At 41.6% G+C, this 25,463-nt stretch overlaps 3 protein-coding genes and 1 non-coding gene across 4 annotated transcripts; 3 read left to right on the plus strand and 1 right to left on the minus strand.

The window, feature by feature from the left end:
* Positions 1 to 3,529: 3,529 nt before the first annotated feature.
* On the plus strand, positions 3,530 to 12,845 carry LOC121569458 (protein KRI1 homolog). The gene is made up of 19 exons (XM_041880434.1): positions 3,530 to 3,686; positions 4,014 to 4,084; positions 4,253 to 4,358; positions 4,481 to 4,583; positions 4,678 to 4,738; positions 4,830 to 4,879; positions 4,991 to 5,087; positions 5,193 to 5,270; positions 5,362 to 5,468; positions 5,603 to 5,735; positions 5,829 to 5,924; positions 6,038 to 6,208; positions 6,295 to 6,370; positions 6,463 to 6,578; positions 6,730 to 6,892; positions 7,022 to 7,152; positions 11,410 to 11,474; positions 11,585 to 11,680; positions 11,774 to 12,845. Exons 1-19 carry the CDS (start codon positions 3,602 to 3,604, stop codon positions 12,267 to 12,269), a joined length of 2,301 nt encoding a protein of 766 aa, XP_041736368.1. The 5' UTR covers positions 3,530 to 3,601; the 3' UTR covers positions 12,270 to 12,845.
* Positions 11,129 to 11,225, plus strand: LOC121570813. The gene has a single exon (XR_006001553.1). It is a non-coding gene; the product is annotated as a Z30 small nucleolar RNA (small nucleolar RNA).
* A 24-nt stretch (positions 12,846 to 12,869) lies between the features above and the next one.
* LOC121569460 (kinetochore protein Spc24) lies at positions 12,870 to 17,104 on the plus strand. The gene is made up of 6 exons (XM_041880436.1): positions 12,870 to 13,319; positions 13,580 to 13,763; positions 13,872 to 14,016; positions 16,077 to 16,181; positions 16,330 to 16,406; positions 16,540 to 17,104. The coding sequence occupies exons 2-6, from the start codon at positions 13,595 to 13,597 to the stop codon at positions 16,644 to 16,646; spliced, it is 603 nt and encodes a 200-aa protein (XP_041736370.1). The 5' UTR covers positions 12,870 to 13,319; positions 13,580 to 13,594; the 3' UTR covers positions 16,647 to 17,104.
* Positions 17,105 to 18,477: 1,373 nt separating this feature from the next.
* Positions 18,478 to 24,823, minus strand: LOC121569459 (sphingosine 1-phosphate receptor 1-like). Its single transcript, XM_045221269.1, has 3 exons — positions 24,728 to 24,823; positions 22,094 to 23,331; positions 18,478 to 19,403 (listed from the first exon to the last, which is right to left on the minus strand). Exons 2-3 carry the CDS (start codon positions 23,050 to 23,052, stop codon positions 19,175 to 19,177), a joined length of 1,188 nt encoding a protein of 395 aa, XP_045077204.1. The 5' UTR covers positions 23,053 to 23,331; positions 24,728 to 24,823; the 3' UTR covers positions 18,478 to 19,174.
* Between the last annotated feature and the right edge of the window lie 640 nt (positions 24,824 to 25,463).

The raw sequence follows: 25,463 nt of genomic DNA on the forward strand, positions 1-25,463 counted from the left end.
CAGTTCACGTAATAGGGTTGACCTTCAAATGAGGGACAGTTTTTATTTGTATTTTTTATTAATCACTAATCACATTAAATAAATATTAATCTTCAGAAATGACTTTTTTAAAGCAGCAAAATAACAATTGACAATGATGGTGAAAACTTGGAGAAATGTTGGGATTAAGTGGGTTAAAATCTTCCTGAAAGTCACAGAGGGTGCACGGAGGGACATGTCAAAATACTGAATTTTGTCTTTATTCATATAAAAATCTGATTTATTGAATTCTCCATGTGGTCTATATTAAAGGGTACTTCAATGAATATATCAGGCTTTAAAAATATAATATTGGTGCACAGTTTCTACTTAAAACATAAAAGGGACCAAAAAAGGCACTCATTTCGTGAAACGACCCAGTTATACTGCTGTCCCTTGGCTATCACCTCAGACAAACACCTTCCTCCTCTCTGAATCCCACTGCAGCCACACTCCCTAGAGCCCTCCAATACCTGGTCGACTATTCAAGACATGACCCAGGGAAGGAGGTGGATGAAATTCCAGAAACATTATCTTTATCTCAGGCACTATTGTTTGCTTTTGGTGGGATGTGTTATTATCTGACAGACTCGTTTGACAGTGGTGATAAACTACATAGATTGACAAAGAATGGCAGTGTAAACTTAACTGATGTTTTATTGGGAGGCCCAGGGAAATGAAGACATGACTCAGAGTAGCTAAGTACAAAGAGCAAACAGCAAAGAGAACATGAATAATAATTGATGCCATGTAAGACCAGATACTAGATTGTTGTTTGAAAGGATGTGAGTAAAGCCCAATTCAGAGGTCAAAGCCACAGGAATGTTGAGGTGACAAACAGAATATACTGAGAGAATTAGGACATAATGTATATATGTATGATATATATATATATATATATATATATATATATATATATATATATACGTATATATAACCTTTATTTAACAAGGCAAATCAGTTAAGAACACATTCTTATTTACAATGAAGGCTGGTATTAAAAATAAAAATATAGGACAAAACACACATCACGACAAGAGAGACACCACATAAAGAGATACCTAAGACAACAACAACATAGCATGGTGTGGAGACGAAACAGATTCACGGAAGATCGCGGAAGCGGATGATGAAGTGGAATCCGAATACAATGGCGGTAGAATCAAGGAGAATTGGAGTATTGTTCTAAAGAATGGAAAACGGAGCAAAGTAGGGTACATTGATGAGAATGACCCTTCTTATCTAGTAGGAGTACGGTTTGTTAATGAGGAGCAGCTGAGCAGAGTACCAATCTTCAAGAAACCGTTTGAGTTATCCAAACTGGTGGATAGAGTGCTGGGTAAAGTGAAGGATGTGAGGATCACGAGAGGCGGGCTTGTTTAGATTTTTTGTGATTTTGCGGATCAGAAGGAACGTGCGTTGTGTCTTAATCGATTTGATACATTTGAAGTGTTGTGTGTGTCGCTTCGGAACAGGGCACCCCTTAGGGTTATATCTGGCGTTTCGTGGGAAGTTGATTTGGAAGAGATGAAAAATATTCCTGGAGTAATTGAAGCACGTCGGATGAATCGAGTGGTGAATGGGGAAAAAGTGGAGGGTTTATCTGTTCTTTTGTTTTTTGAAATGGAGTCTCTCCCTAATGAAGTGCGGTTAGGGTATATTAACTACAGAGTTAGAGCATTCATCCCAAGAACAATGCAGTGTGAACATTGTAAAGCTTTTGGTCATGTAGAAAGTGTTTGCAGAAGGGAGAAGCCGAGAAGTACAAGGTGGGGAAAATATCATAAATGTATTATGTGTTATAAAAGTGAAGAAAATGTGACATGTAATTGCGGTGGGACTCATGAAGCCACGTCTTCTGAATGCACGACAAGGGTAAAAGAGAATGAGGTGGCCAAAGTCAGGGTTGTACAGAGCATTTCATATGGGGAAGCTGTGAAAAGGGTTGAGGGTTTTGAATGTTGCACCAGTACAGTCCATGGGAGTGGAAAGGCCTTCACTGCAGGCTGCAGGGGTTCTCTTACATCAAGAGGATCCTGACATTTTAAAGGTTGAAAAGGTGGACTTTGTGGCCTTTATAGCAATGGGGATAAATGGCACTGCCAAGGTGGAGAAAAGATCTAGGAAGATTTAAATCATTGTGATTGCGTAGGAGCGGTTCCTGGGGCTGAAAGATTTCACAGCAAAGGAGTTACATGGAATATTAGCAAAATACATACCACCTTCTCAGGTCCTAGAGCCTGAGAAGGGAGATATGGAGAACTAAAAGAAGGAAGAAGTGGGAGTTTTGTTTGTTTTGGCAATGTACTATTTTTATTAGGGTGGATTGTTAGAATCACTTACGTATGGATTTATTTTTATTTTATTTTTGGTTTCAAACTGTCCAGTTAATGGCGGCAATACACCTTTTGGATGTAGTCTGCCATAAAACCCACAGAAGAAGAACAACAACAACAACAAGAAGAAGAACAATACAGCATGGTAGCAACACCACATGACAACAACATGGCAGCTGCACAAAACATGGTACAAACATTATTGGGCACAGACAACATTTTAGATTTTAGATTTTTTTTGTTGTCATTTAGCAGACGCTCTTATCCAGAGCGACTTACAGTTAGTGAGTGCATACATTTTTCATACTACAGCACAAAGGCAAGAAGGTAGAGACAACAATACATCACGCGAAGCAGCCACAGCTGTCAGTAAGAGTGCCCATGATTGAGTCTTTGAAAGAAGAGATGGAGATAAAACTGTCTATTTTGACTGTTTTTTGCAGCTCGTTCCAGTCGCTAGAACATTATATTGATGTAGTATAAATAATGAATAGTTGTCTCGATAATTCCAATTGAAAACAGGGTGAGTAAACTGGTGTCTTTGACCTGTTCTTTCTGAGTCAGATAACTGGAATAATTAATTAATGTTTTTACCATACATTCATCAGTATTGTGTAAATCATTCTCCCAGTTGACATTATCTCCTGTACTTTCACTGTCTGGGCACCTTATGATCTTTTAAAAACCATAGGGATGGAGCAGCATGGTGCATATGGGCCTATACATATTGACATTTTGTGTTAGAGCGCCCCCAGCTGTGCTACTGAGTCACATTCCAAAAACATCATTGTGATGGGCTACTACACCATACTACACACACAGACAACACAAAAACATTAGATGTTTACAGAGTAGATTACCATTGTATATGACACACATTGCTACTATGTTGGAGATTATTACTCAACATAAATTATACTAATATTCATACTAACACAAAAGGCAAGGCCATCAATGCTCTCAAACTAGGACCCTTAATTTGAATTGGCAATATAGTTATAATAAATATTTGCAAATCAATATTTTGTATATATACAAAAATTCATTTTATATTGGCAACAAATGTATTTGCTAATAACATTTACATATTTTCTAAACCTATGATTGGTTGATCCTCGTTTGGAACTCTGACCCTCTTCTCAGGAAACCACGTGGTAGTTCTATACATGCGCTGTGGATATTCGCATCATGAACACATTTCCCTGAATTTATTTTTCCGATAAATATTATCCAGTTCACAAGTAATCATGTCAGGCATATCGGATTTCAAGATTAATTCTAAATTTGCAGAGAAATATGAGAAATATAGGCAAAAAGAAGAGTTACAAAGGCGTAAGTGTAACTTCCCAAGCATGTTAGCTAGCAAGCTAGATGGCTAGCTAGCCAGCCGTTTAGCCCATGTTAGCTAAAGTTATCCTTCTTTTCAACTAGCTTGCTAACTTTTGATCCTATTCTCACTTGAAAGTAATCTTATTCTGTAACTTATTTAATTTAACTTCTGAACGTATAATTAGATAACTTAGCCACCGCTACATGTTTGGTTATAACCTGGTCGCTAGCATGTTCAGCTAGCTAGCAATCTAGTTCTGTCTTGTTTTCCTGGGGGAATGCTTGCATTACATTGAATGGCTTGTCATGTTCAACATTGATTTATTTCAGTGAAAGACAAATATAGCGACCAAGCTGACGAGAGTGAGTCTGGTTCAGAGTCCGATGATGATAGCGAGGTGGTAAGTACTATTACTGTAGCTAATTAGCCTAGCTATAAAATGTAAAGTTCACAATGTCAACACTACCGTGGTGTTCTGTTTATGGTTTGTCGGTGTTTTTGGCCCTACCTTTGTGTCCTTGACCTGTATATTTGTAATTCCAATGCAGGCTAATGTGTGTCTTCTTAGGAACTTGACCCCAAAGTTGAAAGGGACTTCTACAGAACATTGTCTCTGCTGAAGAAGAAAGATCCTAAGATCTATCAGACTGATGCAAAGTTCTACACAGTGGAAGGTATGTCATCAGTCAGCGGTTCTTGTTGTTGCTGCAACTGATTATGGTATGACACTTTGATTCTGTGTTGCTTGTTTGTTTAAGAGGTGTCTTTCATGTCTCAACTTTTCTTTCTTAATCAGATGCATCCATTGGTGATGATGCCCAGCCTTCAACATCAAAGAAAACGGAGAAACCGATGTATCTGAAAGATTATGAGCGAAAAGTTATCTTGGAAAGGGGAGGGTGAGTGAGCTGCAGTTTTCCTACTATGCATATCTTTCTTTGTGTCTCATTTTTGGGCAAATGGTTTGATAATAACAATTTGTCTAATTCCCAGTAAATATGAGGATGAGGAGGATGAGGAGAGTGATGATGAAGAGGCTGCAAAGAGGAGAGAGGTATGTTATGATACATTGTATGTAATGATACATTTACATGGAGGTATGTAATGAGAAGTCATTTATTGTTTGCCTTTGATTTTTTTGACAGAGAGCTGCATCTCCAAGTTACATCCAGGAGCAGAGAGAATTGAAAGAGAGGTAAGGGTTCAGTTCTCTCAATCACTGTGCCCTTAGTCCTAAAAAACAACTTATTCATTTGTGTTGTTTATACCTGTCTTTGTAACATAAACACTGTCATGCTTCCTCCAGCTTCCGTAAGTTCATACAGGACAGTGATGAGGAGGGCATTGAAGCGGAGAACGACTTTCAGCTGCTGAAGAGGAGGACCAAAACACAGGAAGAGAAGGTCAGCGTGGGAACCGGTGCCCGACTTTGTCTTATCTTACAGTATAAAGCACCGCAGAGATAAATGTTCTATTCCTCTAACCTGTTATATCTTTCTACCCAACAGGATAAAGAGGAAGAGGATTATGTGGACTGGCTGAAAGGCCAGGCAGAGCTGGAGGGCCCAGAAGAGGTGCAGGACATGGTGAGTGATGGAGAGACTGTTGGATTAGAGGGCTAGAGAGAGATATGTAATGACTTGCTGTGACTGAAGTATGTGCTGTGTGTTGAGACAGAAATACCTGAGGGACTATTGGAACGACCCAGAGCTGGATGAGAAGGAGTGTTTCCTTAGGGACTTTGTCCTGAATAAGGGCTACATGGAGAAAGATGACGAGGACAGGTGACAGTTATTTACACAATTTATTTTATGTCTATAAATTTTTTTGTTTTGCTCATGAATGCTTTCAATTGTAATCATAGAGCAGTGCTCAGCACCACTCTGACTGTGTACTAATCTGGCATGGCTGTGTGCAGGATCCCCAGCTATGACGAGGTGGTGAATGATGACGTGGAGGACTCAGAAGAGGATGGGGAGTCGTTCTTGGAGCGCCAGGAGGACTTTGAAAGACACTACAACTTCCGCTTTGAGGAGCCTGATGCCCAGAAGGTGGACTTTCCCGTCTGTCTACACACACACACGTCTGTTTGTGTGGTGTAGTGTATGTACCCTGGTCTCATAGTCTCTTATTGTTACTTACAGATCAAGACTTACCCCCGTACCATTGCCACATCTGTCCGCTCCAAAGACGAGCGCAGGAAGCTCAAAAGGGAGGAAGTGAAGGATAGGAAGAAAAAGGTCAGACTCACTTTACTCTCCATCTTTTAGTTCATCTTATCCATCACTCCATCCCTTCCTCATTTCCCCCACTCTCCCAACTAACCCACCTGTCACTCTTCTGGCCCCTGCAGGAGAAGGAGCAGAAGCATGAGCAGCTGAAGCAGCTGAAGAACCTGAAGCGTAATGAGATTATGGAGAAGCTGCGGCGGCTGCAGGAGCTGACAGGCAATGAGCAGCTGGCCTTCAGTCAGGTGGACCTGGAGGGAGACTTTGACCCCCAGCAGCATGACCAGCTCATGCAGGTGACTACTCGCACAGCTCAAGAAAATAAACAGATTCTAAATAAAAAGACACTCATCTTATTCTCCCTGTATTTCTCTTTTTTCAGAAATTCTTTGGTGATGAATATTATGGAGAGGAAGAGGGGGAGAAGCCCCAGTTTGAAGTTGAAGAGCTGGAGGGTGGTAAGTCACTTGTTGCTGACTTTATTCTCTCGTAGAATCGAATACCTTAGAATCAGTGGCATTGTAATAAGGGAGCTTTCTCTGTCCTGCAGAACACTGGAACTGGGACACATGGACAGGAGAGGGTGGAGATGAGGAATATGGTGGTGAGGAGGAGCATGAAGGAGAAGAGTATGACCAGCCAAACTGTGAAGATCCAGATTTTATTGTGAGTTCCTCTAACATGATCATCACTTCAGCATTGACCCAGCACAGACCTTCAAAAACGAGTTTAGGGGAGGCTAGTCAGAAATAAAGGTCTTGTTGATGTTGGAGATAGTCAGGCTGTGACTCACTCATCTGAACTCTCACTTGACCAGATGGATGCGGACTATGATCCCAGTCAGCCAAGCACCTCCAAGAAGCAGAAGAAAAAGGAGAAGAGGAAGATGAAGAAGGAGGATGCCCCGCTGATGGGAAAGAAGAGAAAGAAGTCTCATTTTGCTGAGGTCATCACCCAAAACAAGCCTGTGTTTGACCCCCGTGAGTCTCAGGAGGTTCAGCACCATGAACCTTGGATTATTTTCCTTACCCTTTTAGATTCTGTTCGATATAGTATACAGATATTGAGACTGAATGCTCTTTCATGCATCCATCCTTTGTGTGTTTCAGAGGAGAAGTCCTTTGAGCAGTACCTGGACGAATACTATAAGCTGGACTATGAGGACATCATAGATGACATCCCCTGCAGGTTTCGCTACAGGCAAGTCCTGGCCAATGACTTTGGCCTGTCCACTGACGAGGTGAGACTGGGAGCTCTAGTTCGTACTAGGTTGTCTCAGGGTTGGGGTCAATTCCAGTCAATTCAGGAAGTACACTAAAATTCCAATTTTTTTCCATCCTTTTTCAATGAGGAAAATGTTGAATTTGAATTGGAGTTTGGTAAATTTTTTTAGTTGACTGGAATTGAAATAGAATTGACCACAACCCTGGGTTGTGTTATACAGTGCCTTGCAAAAGTATTCATCCCCCTTGGCGTTTTCCCTATTTTGTTGCATTACAACCTGTAATTGAAATTGATTTTTATTTGGATTTCATGTAATGGACATAATTTGTAAGTCGCTCTGGATAAGAGCGTCTGCTAAATGACTTAAATGTAAATACACAAAATAGTCCAAATTGGTGAAGCGAAATGAAAAAAAGAACTTGTTTCAAAAAATTCAAATAAATAAATAATGGAAAAGTGGTGCGTGCATATACAGTGGGGGAAAAAAGTATTTAGTCAGCCACCAATTGTTCTCCCACTTAAAAAGATGAGAGGCCTGTAATTTTCATCATAGGTACACGTCAACTATGACAGACAAATTGAGAGAAAAAAAATCCAGAAAATCACATTGTAGGATTTTTAATGAATTTATTTCAAATCAAATCAAATCAAATCAAATGTTATTGGTCACATGCGCCGAATACAACAGGTGCAGACATTGCAGTGAAATGCTTACTTACAGCCCTTAACCGACAGTGCATTTATTTTAAACAAAAAAAGTAAGAATAAAACAACAACAACAAAAAAGTGTTGAGAAAAAAAGAGCAGAAGTAAAATAAAGTGACAGTAGGGAGGCTATATATACAGTAAAATAAAGTGACAGTAGGGAGGCTATATATACAGGGGGTACCGTTGCAGAGTCAATGTGCGGGGCACCGGCTAGTTGAGGTAGTTGAGGTAATATGTACATGTGGGTAGAGTTAAAGTGACTATGCATAAATACTTAACAGAGTAGCAGCAGCGTAAAAAGGATGGGGGTGGGGGCAGTGCAAATAGTCCGGGTAGCCATGATTAGCTGTTCAGGAGTCTTATGGCTTGGGGGTAGAAGCTGTTGAGAAGTCTTTTGGACCTAGACTTGGCACTCCCGGTACCGCTAGTCGTACGGTAGCAGAGAGAACAGTCTATGACTAGGGTGGCTGGAGTCTTTGACAATTTTGAGGGCCTTCCTCTGACACCGCCTGGTATAGAGGTCCTGGATGGCAGGGAGCTTAGCCCCAGTGATGTACTGGGCCGTACGCACTACCCTCTGTAGTGCCTTGCGGTCAGAGGCCAAGCAGTTGCCATACCAGGCGGTGATGCAACCAGTCAGGATGCTCTCGATGGTGCAGCTGTAGAATTTTTTGAGGATCTGAGGACCCATGCCAAATCTTTTTAGTCTCCTGAGGGGGAATAGGCTTTGCAAATTAGGGTGGAAAATAAGTATTTGGTCACCTACAAACAAGCATGATTTCTGGCTCTCACAGACCTGTAACTTCTTCTTTAAGAGGCTCCTCTGTCCTCCACTCATTACCTGTATTAATGGCACCTGTTTGAACTTGTTATCAGTATAAATGATACCTGTCCACAACCTCAAACAGTCACACTCCAAATCTCCACTATGGCCAAGACCAAAGAGCTGTCAAAGGACACCAGAAACAAAATTGTAGACCTGCACCAGGCTGGGAAGACTGAATCTGCAATAGGTAAGCAGCTTGGTTTGAAGAAATCAACTGTGGGAGCAATTATTAGGGAAATGGAAGACATACAAGACCACTGATAATCTCCCTCGATCTGGGGCTCCACGCAAGATCTCACCCCGGTGAGTCAAAATGATCACAAGAACAGTGAGCAAAAATCCCAGAACCACACAGGGGGACCTAGTGAATGACCTGCAGAGAGCTGGGACCAAAGTAACAAAGCCTACCATCAGTAACACACTACGCCGCCAGGGACTCAAATCCTGCAGTGCCAGACGTGTCCCCCTGCTTAAGCCAGTACATGTCCAGGCCCGTCTGAAGTTTGCTAGAGTGCATTTGGATGATCCAGAAGAGGATTGGGAGAATGTCATATGGTCAGATCTCAACCCCATAGGAAATCTTTGGAGGGAGTTGAAAGTCCATGTTGCCCAGCGACAGCCCCAAAACATCACTGCTCTAGAGGAGATCTGCATGGAGGAATGGGCCAAAATACCAGCAACAGTGTGTGAAAACCTTGTGAAGACTTACAGAAAACGTTTGACCTGTGTCATTGCCAACAAAGGGTATATAACAAAGTATTGAGAAACTTTTGTTGTTGACCAAATACTTATTTTCCACCATAATTTGCAAATAAATTCATTAAAAATCCTACAATGTGATTTTCTGGATTTTTTTCTTCTCATTTGTCTGTCATAGTTGACGTGTACCTATGATGAAATTACAGGCCTCTCTCATCTTTTTAAGTGGGAGAACTTGCACAATTGGTGGCTGACTAAATACTTTTTTTCCCCACTGTATATTCACCCCCTTTGCTATGAAGCCCCTAAATAAGATCTGGTGCAACCAATTACCTTCAGAAGTCACATAATTAGTTAGATTGCACACAGGTGGAATTTATTTAAGTGTCACATGATCTGTCACATGAGCTCAGTGTATATATACACCTGTTCTGAAAGGCCCCAGAGTCTGCAACACCAATAAGCAAGGGGCACCACCAAGCAAGCTTCACCATGAAGACCAAGGAGCTCTCCAAACAGGTCAGGGAAAAAGTTGTGGAGAAGTACAGATCAGGGTTGGGTTATAAAAAAATATCAGAAATTTGAACATCCCACAGAGCACCATTTTAAATCCATTATTTAAAAAAATGGAAAGAATATGGCACCACAACAAACCTGCCAAGAGAGGGCCACCCACCAAAACTCACGGACCAGGCAAGGAGGGCATTAATCAGAGAGGCAACAAAGAGACCAAAGATAACCCTGAAGGCTGCAAAGATTGGAGTATCTGTCCATAGGACCACTTTAAGCCGTACACTCCACAGAGCTGGGCTTTACGGAAGAGTGGCCAGAAAAAAGCCATTGCTTAAAGAAAAAAATAAGCAAACACGTTTGGTGTTCGCCAAAAGGCATGTGGGAGACTCCCCAAACATATGGAAGAAGGTACTCTGGTCAGATGAGACCAAAATTGAGCTTTTTGGCCATCAAGGAAAATGCTATGTCTGGCGCAAACCCAACACCTCTCATCGCCCCAAGAAAATATTAAAAATTAAACACCATCCCCACAGTGAAGCATGGTGGTGGCAGCATCATGCTGTGGGGATGTTTTTCATCGGCAGGGACTGGGAAACTGGTCAGAATTGAAGGAATGATGGATGGTGCTAAATACAGGGAAATGATTGAGGGGAAACCTGTTTCGGTCTTCCAGAGATTTGAGACTGGGATGGAGTTTCACCTTCCAGCAGGACGACGACCCTAAGCATACTGCTAAAGCAACACTCAAGTGGTTTAAGGGGAAACATTTAAATGTCTTGGAATGGCCTAGTCAAAGCCCAGACCTCAATCCAATTGAGAATCTGTGGTATGACTTAAAGATTGCTGTACACCAGCGGAACCTATCCAACTTGAAGGAGCTGGAGCAGTTTTGCCTTGAAGAATTGTCAGAAATCCCAGTGGCTAGATGTGCCAAGCTTATAGAGACGTACCCCAAGAGATTGCAGCTGTAATTGCTGCAAAAGGTGGCTCGAGTATTGACTTTGGAGGGGTGAATAGCTATGCACGCTCAAGTTTACTGTTTTTTTTGTCTTATTTCTTGTTTGTTACACAATAAAAAATATTTTGCATCTTCAAAGTGGTAGGCATGTTGTGTAAATCAAATGATACAAACCCCCAAAAAATCCATTTTAATTCCAGGTTGTAAGGCATCAAAATAGGAAAAATGCCAAGGGGGTGAATACTTTCGCAAGACACTGTACAAGTTGTACTGTACAGACCAAGAGTCCTGCACTGATGACCTGAGATGTGACTGACCTGGTATTGTCACCCTCCGGGGATGGCTCTGACCAGGGAATGACTCAGTTAATCTTCTCTCTGAGCAGATGAGCATGAGGAGACAGAACGCTAGAAAGGGCAATGATTGTATGCACTGAGTTATCAACTTGCATGGAGCCTTATCTGCACAAATTAGGTTTGAAGTAATTTCTGTGGATTTAGCGTCTTTGTTTAAAGTGGCTGTATGAATATGTTACTATTACAGAAAGTAACTTGTGCCTCCCTCCTTAGATCCTGGGAGCAGATGAGAAAGAGCTGAACCGCTGGGCCTCGCTAAAGAAGACCTGCATGTTCAGGTGCTGAACCTGGTCTCAAAACAGTAGGCCTTTTACTAATCAGCTACCTATGGGGGAAAATGGCCTTTCAGATTAGTCCTTTTCTATTTTTTTCTTCATCTCTTTTTCAGGTCTGACAAGGAGGAGATGAGTGATTTGCAGAACTACAAAATCAAATCACGAAATGTGAACAAAAAGAAAGAAGTCTTGAACTCTTTCTATGCTGAGTGAGTATTCTACCATATGCAGATTATGTTCTCCAATAAATCTGAAAACTGAATCATCATAACTGACCAATTTGTGCTAATCTTTTCTTGCAGGAAGGACAAAGAACAAGCAGAGGGCAAGACCAAAGTGGGTAAGAAGAGAAGAGACAGGATGAAGAATGCAGAGAAGGATGACAAGGATCTGGAGGATGATGAGGCTGGACCCAGTCTGGAAAGCTCTACATTGGACTCTGCTGAGGGGATGGTAGTCCAGGTACTGAGAGAGGCAGGAGACCAGGCAGAGGAAGAGGAGTTCCTGGTACCCAAATCCAAGAACATTAAACTGGAGGAGGAAACCGTTGCTACCACTCAGGAGACTGCCAACACAAGGACTGAAAGGCCAAAATTGCCCAAGAAGAAACACAGGCACCCAGGAAGCCGCCTCATGTCGGGGAAGGGGCCCTTCAGGGTGAAAATGGGTGGGCGAGAGTTCAGCGGGCAGAGACTTAAGGCCTATGGACTGAATCCCAAGAGGCTGCACTTCAGGCAGCTTGGCAGGCAGAAACGAAAAGCTCAAGAGAAGACTGAGAAGCAAGGGAGCAAGGAGTGAGGGAGAGAACGGCACCATTATGATTTATTTCCCCTTATATTTTTGTGGTTTGTGGAGAACGGTTGGTAAAGTGACAAATTGCACAATATAAATGGACCAGAGAACAGTATGGTTCTTAATAAATCAAAATTGAATGAGCTTACAATAGCATTGGCACTGATAGTTGCCAGTTTCTGCTATTTTTCTGAGCGCCCCTCCAGGTGAACTGCTTTCAATTGTGTATTTTATTCCTGGAAACTATCAGATCAGCTTGAACAACTCTTGGAACAATTGTTATTTACTTGACTGTATTTCGCAAACTGCAACACAATTGTAGTACATTTTGTGTACTCCGATTATCTGTTGTTTTTGGTCTCTGACCTGTTCTTGAGGAAAAAATGGTTCCCTAAAATGCACACATTTTGTCCAGAAATAACCTCTTCGGACTGAAAGGGGATTAGGCTACCTATTTCACCACACAACCGAAGTTCCATCAAAGAGAGTATGTATACTGTAAGTCATTGGTTCCCAACCAGGGGTACTAGGACCCATATGGGTACTTGGCCTATCCACAGGGGGTACTTGAGAAGAAAAGACCATAGGCCTACTGCTAAAATGCACATGAGGGGGTACTCCGGGCAGAGCAAAATTCAGTTGTTGGTACAGTAACCGAAAAAGTTTGGGAACCACTGCAGTGTACGTGGTTCGTGTAATGAAAATGAAACTCCGTGGGTCCATCAGGTTCCATGGTTTAAAATAAATATTCCACTCATGACATTGGCGCCCCCATGTGGATATAGCCAATCAGAACGCTGGATATTTGTGGCGTTTTCTATTAAGTTGATATTTTCAATTGTAGGCGTCTACTTAATATATGTTATATTGTTTATGTGAATAAATACTTTACATTTCTCCTGTAATTAAGGTTTTTGTTTGGAAACAAAAATTCCATCAGGCACATTCTCTGGCACCTCATGAAAGCGCGCGCGTTCGCTGTACAACTTTGAATTACGAAAACGAGTGAAGTGAACCAAAACTCGCAGTTGAACTGTTTACATTCGGCAAAGCACGGTAAGTCAGTGCTCGTTATTGTACAACTTTCTAAACGTATATAATTAAGATGTTCGTGACAGTCGTTGTTAGAGGGTCTGGACATTAAAGTTGACTGCTAATGTTTTCAAGCAAGAGCGTCTGCAGCTAACGTTAGCTAGACATTGCATTGGATTTTGTTGACCGTAGCCAGCAAACCATTTAAGTGGTGTTGATGCACTAGCCGGTCTACTCTAATGCAGAAATGTATTAAATTACATTTCTACTAACATTTTCCACAGAAAACACGTGTCACCATGTCTCAGAGCAACGGGTTTCAGGACTTTATGGACACGGGAGAGGCGATGGTCCAAATACTGAAAAGCAGCAAAGCTGACGATAAATTGAGAATAGTGAGAGAAAAACAGCAGTGTTTCTTTGAGCAACACTGGGACACGAAGAAAACCATCACACAGATGTTAAACGGTAAGGAAAAATAATGAAATTGTAGATCTTGTCATATGATAACTTACTTTATTTCCATGCTGTCAAGATATTTGTTCCAAGCCTAATCTCTATCGCCATTGTCCTCAGATGTAGTTCAGTGTGAGGACAAGGCAAGCCAGAAGCTGCTGGACATGGAGGAGCAGAAGAGCCAGGCAGAGCGGGAGCTGGACAGCCTGGAGCAGGAGCTGCAGCAGTGTACAGCAAAAAGCCAGGACATGGACTCAGAACTACAGTATCCTTCACCCAGTCATGCTCTGTCTCTACACAGAACAAGTCCTTCATGTACTGCAATTGGTGCTCTCAAAAGCGCACATGAATGCTGTGTTACCCAGATAATACATATAGGGAGCAGTCAACATTCTACCTTGAGGATGTCTGTAGCAGCAGGCTGACCAGGCTGCCATCCATTGTTGAAAGTATTTTGAGTTTTCAGTTTATATGCACACTAGTAATTTAATAATACACTAATTATGGCAGTAGGCAGAGTATGGCAATAGTCATTTTAACACCTTACTCTGCTTATCTTATTCAGCGTAAGGTGAAAATTGAAGTAAGCATTCGCCGATTAACCTGCGAAAGTCTAAGCCGTTGGAGGGGGTTCTAAGCTAACATATGGAATTATTGTAAGATCATTTATCTATTTGATTTAGAATTTTAGGACCCCTTTAGATATCCCCAGAAATAGAAAACAATTATTTGATAAAATATTGAATTTGGCCTTTACTACTATAGCCCATAGAAACGCATTGAATAACACATTCATAAATATAAGAAAGTTCAGGATTTTGTTTTGTTTTATTGGACACATATTTAACCCCTTATTTTTGTTGGCACAAAACTACCTCCATACTTCCATTCGTTTGTATGGGTTACCTTCAGACGAGCAAAACGGTGAACACCATCGTGAGTGTCTCCCCTTTCCATAGTGGGGTCATATTAGTTTGTTTGATTGAGACGCAGCCCATGCTTAAATTGACGGGTTTTGATGGGGATTTTTTTATTATGTTACTTAGCTTGACACACAGATGCATCAATAAACTCTTATTAAAACACCTGGTTTCATGAGAAATCTTTCGAATTATAAGGACATTTAAACAGGCGATCCACAGGTGTATTTTATTTGCGCATGTCCCAGCAGAGCAAGCCTCCTTTATGCATGAGTTAAGTAAGTTCGGAAAAACTGAAAGTATGCATCTTAGAAATAGTTTTCACAAGCAAACTTTATTTCTCAGCTCAGAATCAAATACGTTGCCCAAAAATAACGTAGTCGCTATGGTAGAACGTTTATTTTGAAATGCGATTTTCTGCATTTATCAAAGTACCATCAGGTAGCCTGTGTAGATGTGTCCATGTAATCAGGATTATTATGGAAATCGTTCTTCTTGCAAAGCATGTAAACATTTAAATTGAACTATTATATTAATTGAACAATAATCATTATTGTGTGCCTGTAACTGTAGTGACTATCTGAGAAGAGATGTTGACTGATTGATTTGATTTATGTCAGTCATATGCTGTTGTTGATTGTATAAAACAACACTATTTTAGGAGGCTAGGATTTCTGTGGGAGATTCTCAATTGGGGAAAAGTCTGTCCTCTCCTTGACGACTCCGTCCTCCTCTCCTCCGTGACCCGGAAACCAATAAGTGGTCGAGTCAGTGGTCTAGGAGAGTGTCAATTTGTTGTTAGGCGAACGGGGGAGTATGCTCACCTCCTCGATTACCTACTTCGCCAGAGGATGCACAAGAGTATCATCCCTGTTACTAGCGCGGAAGGGTGTTAAAATCTGCCACAACACCTTTGAATCAGCTGTTTTCTCGAAAGAGAAATGCATGCATACATTTAAAAATGATACGCTACTTTTATCTATGGAATGTCTTGTACAACTAGCTAAATGTGTTTTTATCACGTTATACTTATTTTGGAATTCCACCCCTGTAAACATAATTTGCCTGATTAAGTACGAGTGGACAAGGAGTCAACTGGTCCTGTGTGGCTCAGTTGGTAGAGCATGGCGCTTGCAACGCCAGGGTTTTGGGTTTGATTCCCACGGGGGACCAGTATGGAAAAAAAGTATACACTCACTATTGTAAGTCGCTCTGGACTAAAGCGTCTGCTAACTGACTAAAATGTAAATTTAATACAAGCACATTTGTTTCCACGTTTCCTCGCCTCCGCTCCTCGATTACCTTTCACCTTTTTTTAAATCAGGTAAGGAGAGGATGGCGTTGAGGAGTCGAGCGCATCTAGTTGAGATTCTCCCCATGTTGGTTTCCTTGACCTGTTCCTCAGGTTCCTGCAGAGGGAGCTGGAGAATCTGCGTGACTCAGAGCAGGAGCTGCAGACCCTGCAGCAGGAGGTTGATGATGACACCACTGAGGTCATCCCATCAGCCATGTGAGTGGGACTAACAGTCATACTGAAATAATCACTCCAACACAACACCACACAAGAGCCCACCACACTAAACCCTGATAATCGGTGAGCATTGATCTCACATCATGAACAGCATGGTGCAACTTGACATAAACTGTTCATTCTGCAGATACGTGGCCCAGTTGTACCACAAGGTGACCAAGATCAAGTGGGAGTATGACACGGAGCCACACATTCTGAGAGGAGGTATTTGTCACTGCATATCTTTTTCCAACACCCTTTGACAACAGTCACAAATGTGGAATTCTTGTTTAATGGCTGGTTGATGTGGGTTTTGGTTGTGTTAACTAATGTTTGACTGTACTTTAAACCTTTGCAGTGCACTATGGCGCTGACCTGGCCACACCCATCAACATAGACACCTCTGTGCGGTCTCGGTGTTCAGTCAGTGATGAGCTGTGGAACTTTGTCAGCACTGAATGGTAGAAGAGATCAAAGGAAAGTTGCCACAACTGTCCAGTAGTTGTTTGTCCTGTAGTTGGATTGTCTGTTGTATTTATGTGTTGTAATACATTTGTTTTATACTAAGATTGTATTCCTATTGTTGGTATTGACTTGCATGACATTTTGTTATAATTAATAAAGCAGTTTTCCTAAACATCACATTCCCTAGAATACTTATTTGGGTAGTAACCTATAACCCTTGCTTTTATTTTTTTAATCTACTTTCACCATAGACATTATTATTTTTATTAAGACTATATGTTCTGCCAATAGGTGTCATTGCAAGCCCACTGCTTTTTGATACAGTACTGAAATTACTGTACTGAAAAGTTGGGTGCTGCTCACCTTTTTAATGCAATAAATGTCCAATGTGAAGGTGTGCTTATGTAACAGACAGTTTTCTGGACTGCATTGCAGCAATAAAACAAACATTAACTTTTTTTTGCAAACTTTGTTGTGAGATTTTCTGAAATGGTAACTGTTATTCATGGTAAATGCTATTCCTCCATGGGCTTTCCATGTCTAAGGCAAGGGGGATGCACAATTGACTAGTGTTTTGGTTGAATAAAAAGATAATTGTCTTTCTAGTCTTGAATGGAAAAGGTATGTTTTTTGCTCTCACACAATTTATGCAAACCTTATCATTACTCTTCATTGCACGCCCCACACGTTTTGTAAATGAGTCATATTTTATTGTCATTGCTTAGGTAGGTTTCTGCCAGTGTAGCATGTGGTGAGTAGTTGGTTTGATACAAGGCGGGGGACAGGTTTCGTTTGGATCTCAACTCGTGTAACCTCGTCAGCTGGTGGTTTCTTGTTTATAATCTTACTGGAAACGGGGCATCAAGTATATTGTCCCCAATGACTGCTGCCCTTTCTCTGTTGCCACAAGTGCATGCTTTCTTGGGTGGTTGCTTGTGGTATGGATTTGGTTCACTGTGGGCCAAGTGGGGGGTTTGTTGTGTGTGCTTGTGTGTTTACTTCAATAACTTCAGCATCAATCAGACATTTACATTTTATTGTGACATACAGTACATCGTTTCTTAGGTCAACGCCTTTTATCACTGGTGGATGATGGGAGGGTAAGCTTCCTGTGAAAGATCTGAAACATCTCACTCACCACATTGACACACTAATATTCTCACACGAGGCCTCTGGCTTCACAAAGATATGGTGAGAGGAAATGACTATATTCAATGTTATTTATATGGATGTTTATTCTGCAAAACAATGACCAAAAATTATGTTTTTGTAGATATTGTTCACATTTATTTGTTTGAATGTACATATAAAACATTGGCAGTGGCCTAATAAATTAAGTTTATTTCAGAATAAACAAAATACAGAAACTATAGTTCATTTTATTTACACAATATCCTGTATAGTACGGTAAGACAGAAATATAAATATTTTCATTTGTACATTTATATACAATGTGAAATCAGATTTGAATTGCTTGCTTTTCAAACATCACTGCTGTCACAATGAAACTTTATACATGGAACCCCAAGCATTTGTGTTTTGTCTTTGACTAATTTCTATTAACCACTGTTTACAGAAGATAGACTTAACACATCATTGCATAAGAGGGATTTTCTCCAGCTTGTACTGTTTTTGTGAACAGCTGTGGTTCGCATATGATTTCCATACTTTTGAGTCCACAAAACCAGAGTCGTCAATAAGCCTAATCTGTTATTTTTATTGCTCACAATCATGTCTGCTGCTACATGTGTTTTATAATATGCCATTTAGCAGACGCTTTTATCCAAAGCGACTTACAGTCGTGCGTGCATACATTTTTGTGTATGGGTGGTCCCGTGGATTGAACCCACTACCTTGGCGTTACAAGCACCGTGCTCTACCAGCTGAGCTACAGAGGACCACATGTTTTAGAGACCTCCAAAGATGTGCAAACCAGAAGAGGCATCAATGTGACATTCTCTGTGTGTCTTTAAGCCACCAAGCCTCTAATGTTGGTCTGGGGACCTCTACCCTTCAGGAGGGTTTTTCTGCAGTTTGGATTATGGAAGATTTTTAACGTATGAAAGATATACTGTATCTCAGCATACAAGAAAATGAATTTCACAGTATGAGAACAGCATATTAATCCGTTAAATGCTTGGCACTGAAGAGTAAAAACCAACAAGGTATTTATTTCTCTAACGCTGTGACTGAGGTTTGACTTGCTTACAATAGACCGACCAGTCTTTAAGCGGAAACCTCCAGCTTATCTGTCCAGGAGGAAAATGCCAGGCCAGGGGAGGAAGGCCAAACATAGGACAATGGTGGGTTCCGCTGACGTTCTCTACCATTGAGGTGAGAGGAGGAGTATTACTTCCTCTCTGCTTCTAGTTCCATTTACAACCCATACGTAACATGTAGTAGTCTCACAGCTGTAAGATGGGGCCGTAGAGCGGTCCAGTCAAGTGGGTATCCAGAACTCTGCTCTTACTGTAATTGGACCAAACTCCATTATTATTTTTGAGTCACATTGGGCCGTCATGGACAAGTCATGTCTTTGACATCCTGGGGTAGATGGCTTTAATAGTGGAAGGGGTGAAGTTGGCAGAGGAGACTGTGGTCTCCAAGCCCTCCAGCCTATGGGAGGGCGCCTCAGTCTTACTGGTACTACACTCCAGGAAGGGCACCCCTATCTTCTTCACCTGGCCATCCTTGGTGAGGAGGCAGCGTCGACACAGCAGCCTCAGGATGGCCCTCCTCATGTCCTTACTGGTCAGGGTATAGATCAGTGGTCACCAAACTACGGCCCGCGGGCCGGATACGGCCCGTCAGCACATTTGGCCCGGCCCTCTGAACAATACCAGAGACGCTATCGGATTTTTTTCCTATTTGGCCTCCAGAAAAAAAATCCTAGGCCCTGTCAAAGAGAGAACGGAATAATGGCGAAAAGGTTAGGTAAGAGAAAAATTGATTCAGAATGCAGGGTATTTAACCTGCAGTGGACAAACGATTATTTTTTTGTTCAATGCAAAGAAAAGGCTGTTTGTCTCATCTGTCAAGAGACGGTGGCGGTATTCAAAGAATACAATCTTCGCCGACACTATGAATCCCGTCACAAAGACAAGTACGATAGCTTGCAAGGCCAAATACGAGCAGACAAACTCTCAAAGCTAAAAAGTGGACTACTATCTCAGCAGAATACATTTGTACGCCAAGCTCAGCTGAACCAGGCATCCGTTCGGGCCAGCTTTCGGGTTGCTAAACTGATAGCAAGCAGCGGTAAGCCTTTCACTGACGGAGAGTTTGTTAAGAAATGTATGGATGCTGTCGCGGAGGAGGTGTGTCCCGAGAAGAAAGATGCATTTAATGCCGTAAGTCTGTCGTGCGAGTACAATCACCAGACGCGTTGAAGAAATCGGGAGTAATGTATATGCCCAGCTGCAGCAGAAGACGAAAGAATTTGACTTTTTTTCATTAGCACTGGATGAGAGCACGGACGTGCAAGACACAGCGCAACTGCTCATTTTTATTCGTGGAGTTAGCGCAAACTTTGAGATATGCGAGGAGCTGGCAGCCCTCCAAAGTCTCAAAGGGACTACAACGGGGAGAGGATATTTTTGACAAAGTGTGCCAAACCATGGAGAAGTTGGACCTGGACTGGTCAAAGCTAGCTAGCATCACGACTGACGGGGCTCCTAGCATGGTGGGCGAAACTTCGCGGTCTAATAGGACGCATGAACCGGGAGTTGGAAAAAGGGGTCTCACCGCCCCGCTACGAGTCCACTGCCTAATTCACCAGCAAGCACTGTGCTGCAAAGTGTTGACGTGGGATTCTGTAATGAAGGTTGTGGTGTCGGGCATAAACTTCATCAGAGCAAAGGGACTTAAACACAGGCAGTTCCAAGAATTCCTGTCTGAACTGGAGTCTACGCACGGAGATGTGCTGTACTACACAGAGGTCCGATGGCTGAGCCGGGGCAGAGTTTTGAGGCGTTTTACGAGCTGCTACCCGAAATTAACGCATTTCTTCATTTAAAAGACAAAACGGTCCCAGAGCTGATCGACCCAGAATGGAAATGGCACCTCGCATTTTTAACAGACGTGACAGAAATACTTAACAGCCTTAACTTGCAGCTACAAGGCGAGGGGAAACTCATTTGCGACATGTATTCACACATAAAAGCATTTGAGGTGAAATTAGCGCTGCTTTTGGAACAAGTGAAAAGCGCAACTTCGTCCATCTTCCTGCTACCCAAAACCTGTCGACAGAGAACCCAGCGTCCCGTTCCCAGCTGAAAAGTGCGTGGAAGCACTGGAAATGCTGAAGGCGGAGTTCGGTGTGCGATTCAGTGAACTACATGTTCATGCAAAAGAAATCCGTCTTTTTCAGAACCCCTTTGTTGCCGACATTGATGAAGCCCAGCCTTCATATCAGTTTGAGTTGGCTGAGTTACAGAACTGTGATGTTCTGAAAGACGATTCAAGCCCAACAGTCTCATTGACTTCTATGCCGCCCTCCCAAACGACACATATCCAAACATCAAAAAAACACGCAATGAAAATGTCCACAGTTTTTGGCAGCACGTATATCTGCGAGAAAACCTTTTCTCGCATGAAACTGCTGAAAACTCTGATGAGATCAAGATTGACAGATGAACATTTGCATCAGTGCTTGAGACTAGCTGTAACTAGAATGGAACCTGATATTCAACTTCTCACCAGCCAGATGCAGGCCCACAGTTCACACTGATGAACATACATAGGTAAGCTCACTTTTCTGACTTGAATGAGTCATTCTGAGCATAAACAAATATAATCATAATAAAATCTACTGGGATAAAATCCATCTTTACAACCATACTGGTAGTGAAATGTATTGTGCTGTGTAGGTGCTGTATCACTTAGTTCAGTTTCTCAACCTGCTTCCTTTGTGGTTTTCACAGGGAAGTTGATGAGAGAGAGCTGCAAACAGCGGTGTCTACAAGCCTACTGGAACCTACAAAAGGATTATAAGGAAGGAACACAAGAACTTTAAGAGACTGCTCATATGTGTCAGAGAGATTCTGCTCTGACAACTGAGCTGAACTTTTATCTGTTAAGATTGTGCATGGCACAACAGAAAGTTAATGTTCCATGGCTTTTTTTCTATGAAGAACCCAGAGAGAGTTATTTAGTTATTATTTATTTCATAAATAGTGTTATTTATTTCCTGTTTTTTCTGTGAAGAACTCAGAGAGGGTTATTTAGTTATTATTTATTTCATTAATAGTGTTATTATTTGTTTCCTGACTTTTTTCTGTAAAGAACCTGGAAAGGGTTATTTGGTTATGTGTGGCTTTCTGGAAACAATAAATTTTTTAAGCTCCCCTACGATCGTCACACTTTTTCTGTTACAAACTGACACCGGCCCCCATCAGAGAAGGGAAAAGTTATGTGGCCCTCACAGGGAAAAAGTTTGGGGACCCCTGGTATAGATGATGGGGTTGAGGAGAGAGTTGAACATGGCGATGCCCAGGAAGTAGTCCGCCTTGAAGAGCACCTGGCAGCTCCGTGCCGGGCAGCAGAAGTCCAGCAGGAGGAGGATGAAGAGAGGCAGCCAGCAGACGATGAAGACGCCCAGCACAATGGTGACGGTCTTCAGCAGGGCCATGTACTTCTGGGACTTGCGGGCCAGGCCTTTGCGCTGCGGGCCAGAGCCCAGGTGCTTTGTGTTGGACTTGACAGTGCAGAAGATGCGCACATAAAGCACCACGATGGCCAGCAGCACAGCGGTGAACACAGTGATGAAGAAGAGGATGTAGCTTTTGGCGAAGAGCGGCAGGACGGTGGAGCACTGGTCCAGACGGCCCATACAGTTCCAGCCCAGGACGGGCAGCACCCCCAGGAACACTGACAGAACCCAGCTGGCCCCAATCAGGGCAAACATCCGGCCTCGCTTGGCCCCCCGGTAGGGCTTCATCCTCACCATGGTGACGTGGCGCTCAATGGCGATGGCCAGGAGGCTGATGACGGAGGCGGCCAGCGTTATGAAGACTCCTCCCTCCCTCAGGAACCACAGCACAGGGGTCATCTTTAACGTGTTGGCCCCTGAAGTCACAATGTTCACCATGTAGGTGAAGCCTGCTAGTAGGTCTGAGAGTGTTAGGTTGCCTAACAGATAGTACATTGGCAGGTGGAATTTCTTATTCTTCCAGATAGCCAACAGCACCACAGCATTCTCCAGCACTATGAGCAAGCAGATCAGCAGGAAGGCTATGGCCTCTGGCTTTAGTCCATCCTTGTACTTGTTCTCCTTCAGTTTGCCTGTGTAGTTGTAGTGATCTCTGATGACAGCATTGCTCTGGTACTCGTGGAACATCCGGAGCAGGTACCCTGGAACCACAGTGGGGGCAGCAACAACAGTGTAAGCGACATGCGATGCTTCCATTGGTATTCTGAGAATGTTGCTTTCTTTTTAGCTGACAAGATGCTTTCCACTCTGCATCACATAGTTCTTAGGCAGTCCATAATTCAATATGTTGGAAGTGGGGAATGTATATTCCTTAGGAAATCTATCTTTGAATGTCGTTTCTGACAGATAGATCAGTCCAGTTTTTTTATATTTAGTATAAGAATGGATGGTAATAAGAATCTTCAATGTGATAGCAATATCCAAAACTGTGCACTGCCTGGAAAATCCACTGGATGGCTTAGATAAGCAAGAAACCTGGAAAGAAAATAACAGTTTTGAAATACAGTATAATAGCCTATTTATCTGTAACAACACACACATGTACAAAAAAAAAGAATAAAAAAAGGGGGGGAGTACATTCTTCATGAATCTTGTAATTAACAGTACCTGTCTTCATTCACATTCTAATAGAATGTTTTTGAGTATGAAACTAGCAAACACATTACTCCACATGTCTGTTACAAATTAGAAATTACCAAGCTAAGGTGCCATTAAAATTAAATAATAACAGAATTCCTAATATTAGTGTTTTGACCTGGAGAAACTTGGCATATTATGTCACTAATTCATATTTATCTTTAGCATATTTATCTTTATCTTCCAGCTCACACACATACACACCCCAACACACACAAACACTTTTTTGCACTAAATCTCCTGCACTGACTCTATACACACACACACTGGACTCTACCCATACAATCACACATACTTACACTGACCCCCCAAAACACACATACACACACACACACAAACTACACTATGCACACATGCATATTGATGCCACACACACACACACACACACACACACACACACACACACACACACACACATACACACACTTTCACACTCACCACATAGGCTTCTGCTACAGTTTATTTACTGTCTATTATCTATCCTGTTGCCCAGTCACTTTAACCATACCTATACATACACAGCTACCTCAATGACCTCTTACCCTTGCACATCGACTCGGTACTGGTACTCCCTGTCTATAGCCATGTTATTTTGACTCGTTATTGTTATTCGTTATGCACTGTGTATTTATTCCTTGTCCCACTATTTCTATTTTTTTATTTTTTTTTATCTTTAACTCTGCATTTTTGGAAAAATGACTCGTGACTAAGCATTTCACTGTTAGTCTACACCTGTTGTTTACGAAGCATGTGCAAATACAATTTTATTTTATTTTATTTGAGGCACTGTTGCCTATCTGTTTGAAACATAGCATATGATAAAACACGACTTAAAAATTATTATGGATTGGGTATGCAAATGTATGAATTAAGTTACGTTTTTTAAATAATTATTAGTAATTGACGTTTTTTATTATTGCAGAAAAAGAACAAGACAACACTGAAATCTGTTGTTTTCATCAACTTGTCAGTGGGCAAGTATAGGCTACTAAATATCTGGATTTTCGAACACATTGCGGAATTTCTCAAACATAAGACAATTAAACCTGTCCTTGCTTTAGCCTAGTTATTATATGCCATCAAATTATAGAATTTCGATCAACTGTCTAAAACACCATAGTATCTGTTAAATAAATAAATACCAAACAAGTATCATTCAAATATATATAAAAACGAAAAATACCCCTTACAAATATAAGTAGGCTATTACACAAATGTAACTACAAAGACCTACCTTTTAGAAGTTTAGCTTTGCCTGAGAATGTGTTCTTATTTAGCGCAGTTGTCTTGCATTGAATACAGTACGCTCTGACTGACGATCAGAAGAGACAGATTGTGATGAGAGAAAATAGACTGGTGCAGGACTCGACTTGAAGTGGGCTGGGCTGGACTTTACCCTCCAACTCACAGCCTTCCTCTCTACCACTCCTTTACTTGGCTTCTGAAGTCGCAATAACTGTAGGTAAATGAATTGCCTAGGTGGCTTGGAGATGAAATAGCATTACTCTAGTTTACAATTATTGCAGGGATGCAGTGTGAGGCATTTATTATCTGTTTTGGCTACAGGCAGTGGCACATGCTGGAAGGTATAAAAGTGCATTCTTTCTAGGTCAATGCCATCTGATATGTTTTTGATCTGTGGTTGTAAAATGGATCACTATACTACTTCCCAAACTGGTCTCAGAGCATTTCATATGATTCTGTACATAAATACATTTCACTCCATTTAGGATGATATGTTACTTTTCGTATGGTATGTATTAATTTGTGGATGTCCATCATCCATTTCGTATTATATGTTCTGAATTACAATTTGTATGATGTGTTATGAATTTACAAAATGTACAAGATGTTATGAATTTGCTAAACGTATGATATGTTATGAATTCCAATTTGTTGTGGCTAATGTTAGCTAGGTGGCTAGGAGGCTAATGCTAACATTAGCTAGCTGGCTAACGTTAGCTAGTGAT

This window comes from Coregonus clupeaformis, chromosome 7 (assembly GCF_020615455.1).
Source record: "Coregonus clupeaformis isolate EN_2021a chromosome 7, ASM2061545v1, whole genome shotgun sequence".
NCBI classification, from domain to species: domain Eukaryota; kingdom Metazoa; phylum Chordata; class Actinopteri; order Salmoniformes; family Salmonidae; genus Coregonus; species Coregonus clupeaformis.

Coding starts and splice junctions, on each gene's coding strand:
- LOC121569458 (XM_041880434.1), top strand. CDS start 3,602: ATGTCAGGCATATCGGATTTCAAGATTAATTCTAAATTTGCAGAGAAA. Junction 4,880..4,990: donor CAGAGAGAATTGAAAGAGAG/GTAAGGGTTCAG, acceptor TGCTTCCTCCAG/CTTCCGTAAGTTCATACAGG. Junction 5,736..5,828: donor AGGAGCCTGATGCCCAGAAG/GTGGACTTTCCC, acceptor TGTTACTTACAG/ATCAAGACTTACCCCCGTAC.
- LOC121569460 (XM_041880436.1), top strand. CDS start 13,595: ATGTCTCAGAGCAACGGGTTTCAGGACTTTATGGACACGGGAGAGGCG. Junction 13,764..13,871: donor CATCACACAGATGTTAAACG/GTAAGGAAAAAT, acceptor CATTGTCCTCAG/ATGTAGTTCAGTGTGAGGAC. Junction 16,407..16,539: donor GCCACACATTCTGAGAGGAG/GTATTTGTCACT, acceptor AAACCTTTGCAG/TGCACTATGGCGCTGACCTG.
- LOC121569459 (XM_045221269.1), bottom strand. CDS start 23,052: ATGGAAGCATCGCATGTCGCTTACACTGTTGTTGCTGCCCCCACTGTG. Junction 19,404..22,093: donor CTCAACCCCATCATCTATAC/CAGGGGTCCCCA, acceptor ACTGATCTATAC/CCTGACCAGTAAGGACATGA.